Raw genomic sequence first — 11409 nt, 5'->3', positions numbered from 1 at the left:
TAAGATAAAAAAAAAACTTAATTCAAATAGTTTGGGGGTGGGGTTGAACGGCTGCAAGATTTGGTTATCCGACATTGATATTTACATATATCTATATGGGTCAATCAATTTTTCCCAAATTAAGTTAAGAGGGGGGGTGGGGGATCAGTGAAAAAACTGTGTGAATTAAGTTTTTTATCCTTAATACACCTTAACTTTTGATGTTGTCCCTTAAATATTTAACAATTGCACGCAACAAATTTACATTCAAAAATTTCATGTGTATTTCACAAGATAAGTTTGTTCAACTTCCCAAACATTCTATAATTAGTCTATTATTCTCCCAAGTTTATTTGAAAAGGTATAATTCCTCTATACAAATGGCAAAATCTTTCATAAAATATCCAGTAAGTTGGATAAACGTTTACCAAATCATCCCAATACAGTTTGATTTATATATTCACTTTGCTATTCCGTTCTTGCACAGTGATATAGTTCATTTTGCGTCATCCCATATTCTAGCAAAGGGAGATTATCTAAGCATCACCGTTACATCAGTAATAGCTCTCGTACATAAAATAGTTAGCTCGAACTGTATGATCCTGTGTGAATCTGATCTTTATATTAAAAGTGCATAAATGGTTCACATATGGGTCTTATTTAAAAATTAAACAGTATCAAAACAATTAGTGCATTATAATATAACCAAATAGGCATGCAAAAAAGAATCAATAGGCAAAATATGCTTGTCTACCGTCTAATTCTAATTGCCAATATTTACTGTATTGTACATAGCTCAATTCCATTCCATTCCATTCAATTTTATTTATTTTTTAATTTTCAGCAGAAAACAGTATTTCTAACAATTAAATTGAATTAATTTGATATGACGTTGACACACGGTAATCACTCTCATGTTTTTATTTACATCGCTGTCAATCATCCGGTAAAGATGAATATTCATTACTACCCTCGGTAGTTAACGTCCCTCGATGGTTAACTTTAAGTGCCTACCCTCAAAAAACAGAAGATTCAGCAATATGTACCATAATTGATTGTATAACATGTACTACTTTCCGACTGTACCTTAACAGTTGGAGTTCTAGCTCAACTTAGAGGACTCCCGACCTAGGCCCTATAAGCCAACATTAATTACGAAGAAACGAGTTTCAAAGTTAAACAACACAACACAACTTTTTCTATATTTATCCACCATCTTGTACAATGTAGCTATCTATCCAACAGCTCATCCAATCTGACACTGTCAATAATCAGAAAAAATTCAGTCATACAATCACTTCTACAGACCAATCCAAACCGTATCTAAAGACTCATATAAGTTCTCTTTTTGTCCTAGAACACTAGTGTCATGGAACCTTAACATACCTGTTGCTACAGTAAAATGTACTACCTTATATAGATATAGGAAGATGTGGTGTGAGTGCCAATGAGACAACTCTCCATACAAATAACAATTTAAAAAGTAAACCATTATAGGTTAAAGTACGGCCTTCAACACGGAGCCTTAGCTCACACCGAACAACAAGCTATAAAGGGCCCCAAAATTACTAGTGTAAAACCATTCAAACGGGAAAACCAACGGTCTAATCTATATAAACAAAACGAGAAACGAGAAACACGTATATATTACACAAACAAACGACAACTACTGTACATCAGATTCCTGACTTAGGACAGGTGCAAACATTTGCAGCGGGATTAAACGTTTTAATGGATCCAAACCTTCTCCCTTTTTCTGAAACAATAGCATAACATCACAACAAAGAAAAACATACGATAAAATATCAATTGGCAGACTTAACTCAATCAAAAAACGTATGATTAAACTGTTTCCGAAAACAGATCATCAGTATGTTGATCGATGGAGTCCTGAACCACAAAGAAGAGCACTCACTGAAGAAAATAGGCGTAAAAAAGATTTCAAGAGGACCGCCTTATGATAGACCGAGACATATATAATACATGTGATATTAAAGTATGACTGTAATAGAACCAGTAAACCAACACTGCGAGGCAACAAGTGATGCTTTGGTAAAATTAATTTTGAGGCTTATTTTAACGGTTGTTTGTGAGTAAAGGCTTATAGATTAGACCGTTGGTTTTCCCGCTTGAATGGTTTTACACTAGTAATTTTGGGGCCCGTTATAGCTTGTTGTTCGGTGTGAGCCAAGGCTCCGTGTTGAAGGCCGTACATTTACCTATAATGGTTTACTTTTATAAATTGGTTATTTGGATGGAGAGTTGTCTCGTTGGCACCAGGGCCGTAACTAGCCCTTTTTAATACTGAGGCAAAATATATTCGCCGAGCGTAGCGAGGCGAAAAAATTTTGGCGAGGGGTCTGGGGGCCGCTTAAGGCCCCTAGAAGCTCTGAGAAAAATAATGCAAAATCGTGCATTCTGAGCGTTTCCCGGACTCTTTCTTACATAGAAACGCAAATCATTTTTAGCTATTTTTTCGACGATATTCTGGTCTCAAAGCAAACACATAGATTCATTGTTATTTAAGACTTTAAAGTTTTAGGGAAATTCAAAACATTAAAAGACCGATATGTAGGATAAAGCAAAAATTGTAACTCTCATAATTATTAATACCGGATCTTGTCTTGTATTGTGCTGACTTGAGATTTTTCATGACTATATTTATATATAGTGACAGTCATTAGTGCAGTAATATACGTTAAATACTAGTACTGCTCAAGTCGACACTAGGGACCATATCATGCATGACCTTGTTTTACGGTATTTATGATTCTTTCATTATTGAAGACCCTCCAGCAACTATCAAGATGAAGAACAGGAATAAAAACTTTGACCATTGATCATTTGTGTTTTTGTCTATACATTGACATTGTGTGCGATTAGCTCCCGTGCACGTGTACTTCATATGTTAAAGGGTCTGAACACGACTTAATGCAAATTTAACCCTTGAATGTAAAAGGTTATATGGCAATACATTGATGTTTTTTTCAACAAATGATTTGATACCGGGAATTTGGTGGTCTTACTTTAATTTAAACCATGTCAGCTATCTAGTTTTATCCACAGGCGCTTATGTATATGATACAGTTATTATTTTTTTTTTTTATTTTTTTTTTTATTAAGATATTCAATTTTCCATATCTATAATAGATATCTATCACGTCTGTGCATATCTCACCTACAGAAAATATCTAATTTTGCTATCCATTGGGTATGGTTTTATATACAAGAAAGACAGTTTCGTAATCTTTGATATCAAGTTCAATTCTCCATGCAGAAACGACCACTTTTATCTGTGTCCAGTAGCATCGTAGATTCTTAAAATATTTTCTCGCATAATGCCTGGACACCGGTGGACATGCAGCATTACACAGTGTTACACGTTTACAAATGAAAATCAACACTCAGACTAGTCATTAAGTAGGGCAATAAATGAACAAAAGACAAACCCGGGACACAGAAGTACAAACAATAGACCATCAACTCTGAAAACCAAAAGTAAAATAGAAATATGGATTACGAAAAATATGCAGGGGCGACATCAGAGAGTGAAGAGAACTTGCTTCTTGCAAGACACTTCAGTGAAAACAATTTGATATGAAGACAATCATATGAAACAATCTAGTTACGGCCCACTTATCTTCCTATATCTATACACTGAACATTTTACTTCCAGTTAATTCTGGTGGATACTTAATTTTATTCATTTTATAAAAAGGGGTAATGGGGTAATGATGTCAAGTGAGTTTTGAAAAAGTCAGGACTAGACAGTTTGAAACTGAAAAGACAGGATGACAATTTAACGGTAAAAAAAGTTCGGATAAACTAATAAAAAAAAGGCAGTATCGAATAGGGAATAATAAAAAGGCAGGACAGATATAACACTGAAAAAATGCAGGATGTCATTCAAGCCTCTCCTTATATTAGTTTAAACTTTTATCAAATTATAGCTCCCTAAAAATAAAATTAAGACCATCCGGATTTTTTTCATGTGCTATTCGGTTTTGGTTCCTAAATGTAAACAAAGGGAACAAACTCTGTAGGAATGGAATATATCAATTTTTTGGAACAAGCAAAACTTTTAGAAAAGATTGATAGAAAGAAAGCAGAACAAAAATATAGCGAATTTATTGATTGTGCAAAACGAGCAAAGCTCGATATTTCAACAGAAAACAACCTGTATGTATCTGACGTTTAATGCATGATGATGGGAAATCAGAAAAGGGGGAGAGAAATTATGTATCTATCTATCGGTATTAGCAGAGACATACATGTATATACACATATATATGTCTCTGGTATTAGTATATAGCTACATTGATTACATGTACATTTGTACATGTATTCAAATGGGAAAACCAGATTGTAAATAAGAACTTTTAGAACAGCTGTAGAATACTATAGAAAATCATTGGTATAAGTATTACCCCAAACTGACATGTAAAGTGAATTCAAAAAATGTATTAAGGTTCATCATAACCTTTTGGCTAATATGGCTGTATTTACACCACAAATTTTACTCTGATGCTCTGAGTACAGACAAACCTATGCACCTGCAAAATTTTTAAGGGATGACAAGAACTAGATTATATATAAATTATTGAAAATAATAAACTTTACTAGACTTTGCTTTCCAGTTTTTTCGTTCCTGCAGAAGAAGTCCAAATAATTATGACGTCTTGAAAGTGACAGGCTATTATATTTTTTTCTTTGACGTCTTACATGTCTTACATTGAAATCTATTCATATTTTTTTTCATTGACGTAAGGCGTCAAAGAAAAAAAATATAATAGCCTTTCAAGATGTCATATCTATTTGGACTACTGCAGAAGGTGTCAAAATAAACTAAGTTGGGAAAGAGGTTTGAGAATCTCTCCTCATGTAATTAATGTTGTGAGTAGTATTGATTTAAATGGACAATAGACATCTGCATACAATAGGTGATTTAAACTATGTAAGGGAGCTACCATTTGATTTTTATGGGGGGGGGGGGGGGGGGGGGGGGGGCTAGGATAAAATTTGAAAAAAATAGGCAGGACAGGAGTTTTGAGTAAAAAAAAAAGGCAGGATGAGACACTTTGCAAAAAAATGACAATTTAGGTAAAAAAAGTCAGGATAAACTAATAAAAAAAAAGGCAGGACCGAATAGAGTGAAAAAAATAAAAAGGCAGCACAGAGATTACAACTAAAAAAAATGCAGGACAAAATTTTTCATCCTAGCCCCCCCCATAAAAATCAAATGGTAGCTCCCTAACTGAGTGGACCCTATCAAATGAAATTCTGTTTGTTTATTTTGCTATCTTCTGCAGACTGGAAAAAAAAACTGGACATCTAAATCATGTACCGTAAATCAAGACAAGTTTTTAATTTTCTGAAATGTATACTACATATAACATGTATAGCTTTTATAGGGTCCTACTAAAATGCGCCCGGGAGCGCCTGGGTGAAGAAAAAGCGCCCAGGGAAATATTTAAATATTTTATTGGCATGAGACAACTTTGTGTTGATGAAATAAGTTATGCACATTAATTGTTTTTAATTTTAGACAAGTAATTTTCAAATTCAGATAATAGACATTTGTAATAAAACAAGTACATGAAGTATGAATGTTTCAATTTTAACAATAATATAATTTATGAATACTATTTCGAAAGACTGATTATAATGGATCACAGTTTATGCGGAAGATTAATGAAATGTAAGACATCAAAGGCAAGTTTTTCAAAAACGATATCAAAATGAAAATGTAAAAAAAAACAACTTAAATTTCACAGATAAATATTAATTTAATCAAAATTAAAAGAGTTAACTTACACATAATACATCAGCAAATAAAGCAGTACTATACATGTACCATAGTTAAAACAAGGGGGTGACTGAAAAGCAGGAGTTTGGTTTAAATTTAAAAATAAGCATTAAAACCTTGATAAGCATAGCCATTGAAACAGTTTTAGTTTCATAAAAAAGATATAATAAATGTATATCAGCATCTGCATAAAAAAGTGTTCACCATGCAGTTGCGAAAATATTAGACTTCAGGCATCATATCCACATTTATATTAAGGACAAAACAAGCAATGATTATTTATTCTTTTATATAAAATATTATTGTTTTATTCTCCCGGCCGCTAATTTTCCTTCCCCGGGCGCTTTTTCCTTTCCCGGGGCGCTTTTTAGTAGGACGGCTTTTATATATCTAGTTCCTGCCATGCCTTAAAACTTTTGTAGATGTACCAGTTTGTCTGTACTCATAGTAAATTTTGAGGTGTAAAAATGGCCATATTTTCAATTCCTTATGATGAACCTTAGGTTCATTTGTACTTCTGAGACTACTTTTCTACTAGCACGACTAGTATATTAAAACACATGTATGTTGTATGAAGGAAAGAAATGTAAAAAATCTAAAGTTGTATATGTTTTCAGGTTTTTGTGTGACTTCTTTATTATAGCTTTTGAGTTTTTAGGAATGATTAGAATTAGTATTGTTCCAACCTTCAAGGCACTGACCTCACAAACAGAAAGTAGACAGATTGATAATCATGTTAGCTATACGCTGATAAATTTTAAATATAAATCTATACAAACTGAAATATAGTTTCAATGATTCTCATGTCTATGTCATGTATGTCTGTATGTATAAGGGACGACATCAAAAGATCAATGTAAGATAAAAAAACTTAATTCAAATAGTTTGGGGGTGGGGGGTGAACAGCTGCAAGATTTGGTTATCCGACATTGATTTTTACATATATCCATATGGGTCAATCAATTTTTCCCAAATTAAGTTAAGAGGGGGGTGTCAGTGAAAAAAACTATGTGAATTAAGTTTTTTATCCTTCATTGAACTTTTGATGTCGTCCCTAAATGAACTGTTAAAACAATAAAACAATTGAAAATATCTTTAGATCAGTTCATTGACATCCTAGACGTAAGTCATGTATGTACAATGATTTAAGTTTTGTCAATCTGCTGGCTAGTTTATTTATGATCATAAGGTTAACGTACTGGTGTCAGATTGACAACTGCTAATTCAACAAACAGGGACATTTAACAATGTTTAACTGCCATAACCATGTTAACTGCAATAGCTTCAAAATGTCAATCATATTGATAAATTACTCATTTATAACAACATTCTTACATACATATGTACATAACTAATATATACCGGTATATATATAAGCATGTAGACGGATTAAAAAATTCAATTTAATACAATATTGTTGTCAAACCTAAAAAATGATTACAAATGTATGTCAGAATAAACAATTGTACAATGTAGAAATGATACATTTTGCTCATTGTGGAAGACTGTGTGGTGACCCTTTAGTTTTTATGTAGAAATGATACATTTTGCTCATTGTGGAAGGCTGTGTGGTGACCCTTTAGTTTTTATGTAGAAATGATACATTTTGCTCATTGTGGAAGGCTGTATGGTGACCCTTTAGTTTTTATGTAGAAATGATACATTTTGCTCATTGTGGAAGGCTGTGTGGTGACCCTTTAGTTTTTAACTTCTACATCATTTGGTCTCTGGTCATGCTTGTAGAGAGTTGTATCATTGGCAATCATACCACATCTTCTTATTTTTATATTAATATTATTAATCTTTTGGTGTACAGTAACACTGCATTAACACTTTTTGTGCTGACATGAATTGTCATTGATATGGTTATATTTATAAATTTACTGTTTACAAATTTTTGAATTTTTTGAAATACTAAGGCTTTTCTACCTCAGGCATAGATTATCTTAGCTGTATTTGGCAAAACTTTTAGGAATTTTCGTCATCAATGCTCTTCAACTTCGTACTTTATTTGGCCTTTTTCAAACTTTTTTGGAATCGAGCATCACTGATGAGTCTTTTGTAGAAGAAACGCGCGTTCGGCTTATATACTAGATTTAGTCCTGGTATCTATGATGATCTATGATGAGTTTATTTATAAACATTTGTATTGAATATAAGATAATAAAGATGATTCCTTTAGATCAAGAGTTATAAAAAACATTGGGGAATTTGACTGAAATATTAAGGTAAACCTAAGCTTCCTAATTTGGAGCTTCTGTAGCACAAAGTGGTGCATCGTAGGGCAGTTAGGTTGCTTACTTTGCCTGGTGGGACAACCCCTGTACCATATCAAAATATGATTTGAATTTCTAATCTTTCCATCATTTTGTCCATTAGTGATTTGAATCCCTTTGATTTTTTCAGGAGATCTTCATTTGCTTCAGCATATAATAATAGAGGATACCTGAGATATTTATCTGTGGATTTTGACCAAGCATCAAATGATTATACTTCCTGTTTGACCATTGACCCTAACTTCACTTTTGCCTATTATAATAGGGGAATGATACATTATAGATTAGGTAAGACAGAGAATAATGTGTACCAGTTAATTATAACATGATTATCATGTGACATTTCTAGACTAGGTTTATACACAAAGTACAATCATTTGTCACAATGTGAAAAGGTACTATTTATATATATTATATATATATATATATACAACTCGTCTAAACATCAACCCAACAGTGTTAGATCTGTAAATTTGCTTTCGCAAATTTTTTTTTCTTCCCTCGCAGGTATTTGAACCCATGCTACTGAGATATCGTGACACCAAATCGCCTGCACTGTAGCCGTCCCACTAGACCACACGACCACCTGGGCTTCATTGCTGGTGATCCGATGGATAAATCTGTTGTAGAGTTCAGAGGCAGATTTAGGGGGGGGGGGGGGGGGCTGGGCCCCCCCTTTTTGGGAAAAAATTTAGTTGCTTATCTAGGGAATCACTGATGCGTGACTGGAGCGGGCCCCCCTTAGGTCAGTCAGTGGGCCCCCTCTTATGAAAATTTCTGGATCCGCCACTGGAGTTGTCACTGACTCAGACGTACTTATATATATATAAATATATGCTCATAAATTTGGGTAATGCACTTTGCAATATATATATTTATCTATCTGTATATGACATGTGCAATGTAGATGTATGTGTTTGTACACACATGAGATAGGTAAATTTTGCACACATCAGTCAGATATAATGAGTTCTCTTCACCTGCTAGGATGTGGTATGATTGTATTGAGACACTACTATCTATCAGAAAACAAATGAAGGAGATGTTAACATATCATGTTTAGCAACTTAACTGTTGATTAGTTATTTTGTGGGTACCAATTTTCATGGATTGCAGAAGACTTGCCTTTTCTTGACAATTCAATTTTGTGATTTTGACCAAATTTGCATACAACCTGATAGAACAAATGTAGAACAGTTTTTGAGAACTTCAACTTATCAATGGTCAAGCTATGAAAAGTCAAGAGAGAATATTTTCCCGCCAAAATTTCAATGGGTAATATCTCAAAAACAAGCATGGTGACCTATATTTTTTTTGGCTCTATGGATTCCTTTATTAATTCCCTATCAATATAAACTATAGTGTTTTGAAAAGTTAATTACTTTGAAACTGAGAAGCGAACTCCCTTAACGGAGCAATGTTTAACTTTAAGGAGGGGAGGTTATTATTGTTGTGTGCAAGGAACATTTTTATTTTATTTTTCAACACTATTAATCAAATTATTTTCATAAAAATTTGACACTATAAGATATGGGGAAAATCAGGATTCAAATATTTTTTTTTTGTCATCTGCTTGACTAGTCCAAATAATTATGACGTCTAGGAAGGCTATTTTAAAATTTTTTCTGGGACGAATTCGGTCGTAGGAAAACAAATAAAAAAAACGCCTTGCCATATGTCATAATTATTTGAAATAGCTTGACCAGAAACTTTTGGAGATTAATTAATATAATATTTTTTTTAGAAAAAAACATTCCCCCCTATCCCTAAATGGTTGTTTCCTTATACTTGTTTACTTCCTTGTGTGACCATCACTATAACATATTTTTATGCATTTTTTTCAGGTAGATTTGATGAAGCCATTAAAGACATGACACAGACATTAAAACTGGATCCTTCATTTGAACAGGCCAAGATAGGACTTGATAAATCTATGCATGATAAACAAACATTTGAACAAAGAAGAAAAGAAGGATTTTATAACTCCTGATTTTAAATGCTGTGTTGTATTTATTGTGCCTGATTTTTAAACTGTGTTAACGTTAACTGTTTGTTAATGGATGAATTTTATGTTCTCTGTGTTAATTATTAACTTTGTTACATACTATCAACAGATGTTTTATTAATACATTAAAATGATTTATAATCATGAATAATTCTTTTAAATTTGTATGCCTGTATCTGACACTGTGCTAAAACGGTTCAACTCTGAAAACTTTCCCACTTTTTTGGGGATATCCTCATTGAGAGATGTTGACCTTTATGGTATTCAAATATTAAAACGTAAATCCTTTTAAAAAGTAATCTGAGGAAAATAAAATACTATATATTATACTCATAGAAAAATAAAGAATGTACATTTATAATTTAACATAGAATAAGTAACAAAAGATTTAATTTAATTAAATTGAGAATGGAAATTGTAATGTGTCAAAGAGACAACAACCTGACCAAAGTGTAAAAAAAACAGGTCATAATGGAGGCCATACTAATCTCCAAAACATATGTAAATCAACTAAAATTAAAAATAATTAACATGATCAATACAAGACTAACAAAGGCAAGAGGTTCCTCACTTGTCACAGGCAGATAAACTTGGCAGGGTTAAACATGTTTGTAAGATCCCCCCCCCCTCCACAATACCTATAACCAATGAGGGGAAAAAGAAACACACAGCAATACTAACAGTAAAATTCAGCTGGAAAAGTCTGATTCCGAATTTGTCAGAATGAAAAACAAAAGAAACTAAGCAAAATGACAATAATACATAAACTAACAAAGGACTACTTGCAGTTACTTTTAAAGATACTTGTGAACCATCCTATAGAATAAGTATAGTTTGTTGGTTGAATGTTGGAGGTAGTTACACGTATAAGAATTTTACAAAGGATATATACTGTATACCTCTTTATAAACATATACATGTGTACAACTTTATATAAGTTTTCATTTTCATTAGTTTAGCAAAATAAACTTTTAGCTGCATGTCTAAATTTCTTGTCAAAAAATCCATAGACAAACGGATTGACAATATTATTGACTGTCACTAGTTGATCCATAAATCTAAATGCACTCGCCTCAGCCTCGGTTTGTTTTGTCCAGAAATAGCGATCGTTGACCATCGAGAATAGGAAAGCTATCTGAATTATGTATGATATAATGAATGCAATGCTGATTACCATTATCATCAAGGAAAAATTTCTAGATGCAGACGTGTGATCTTTTTCTTTCTGCATATTTGTTAGATCCGGCTTATTTGTTTGGTTGGTCGATTTTGCATGGTTAATGGTCCTATCGTCTCCGGGATTTGTTAACGTTTCATTGGTCGATCCTTCTGACTCGTTGATA

General features: G+C 32.9%; 1 protein-coding gene across 1 annotated transcript; it reads left to right on the top strand.

Annotated features, from left to right (window-relative positions):
* Nucleotides 1-4000: 4000 nt before the first annotated feature.
* Nucleotides 4001-10217, top strand: LOC143054798 (uncharacterized). Its single transcript, XM_076227853.1, has 3 exons — nt 4001-4158; nt 8192-8349; nt 9906-10217. The coding sequence occupies exons 1-3, from the start codon at nt 4025-4027 to the stop codon at nt 10049-10051; spliced, it is 438 nt and encodes a 145-aa protein (XP_076083968.1). The 5' UTR covers nt 4001-4024; the 3' UTR covers nt 10052-10217.
* The last annotated feature ends 1192 nt before the right edge of the window (nt 10218-11409 follow it).

The sequence above is a fragment of the Mytilus galloprovincialis genome, chromosome 12 (assembly GCF_965363235.1).
Source record: "Mytilus galloprovincialis chromosome 12, xbMytGall1.hap1.1, whole genome shotgun sequence".
Classification (NCBI taxonomy): Eukaryota; Metazoa; Mollusca; class Bivalvia; order Mytilida; family Mytilidae; genus Mytilus; species Mytilus galloprovincialis.
This window is presented reverse-complemented; position numbering and strand designations above follow the sequence as displayed.

Excerpts from the sequence above, each read along its gene's own strand:
- LOC143054798 (XM_076227853.1), top strand. The coding sequence starts at position 4,025 with ATGGAATATATCAATTTTTTGGAACAAGCAAAACTTTTAGAAAAGATT. Across the intron at positions 4,159-8,191 it reads ATTTCAACAGAAAACAACCT|GAGATCTTCATTTGCTTCAG; the intron begins GTATGTATCTGA and ends TGATTTTTTCAG. Across the intron at positions 8,350-9,905 it reads AATGATACATTATAGATTAG|GTAGATTTGATGAAGCCATT; the intron begins GTAAGACAGAGA and ends CATTTTTTTCAG.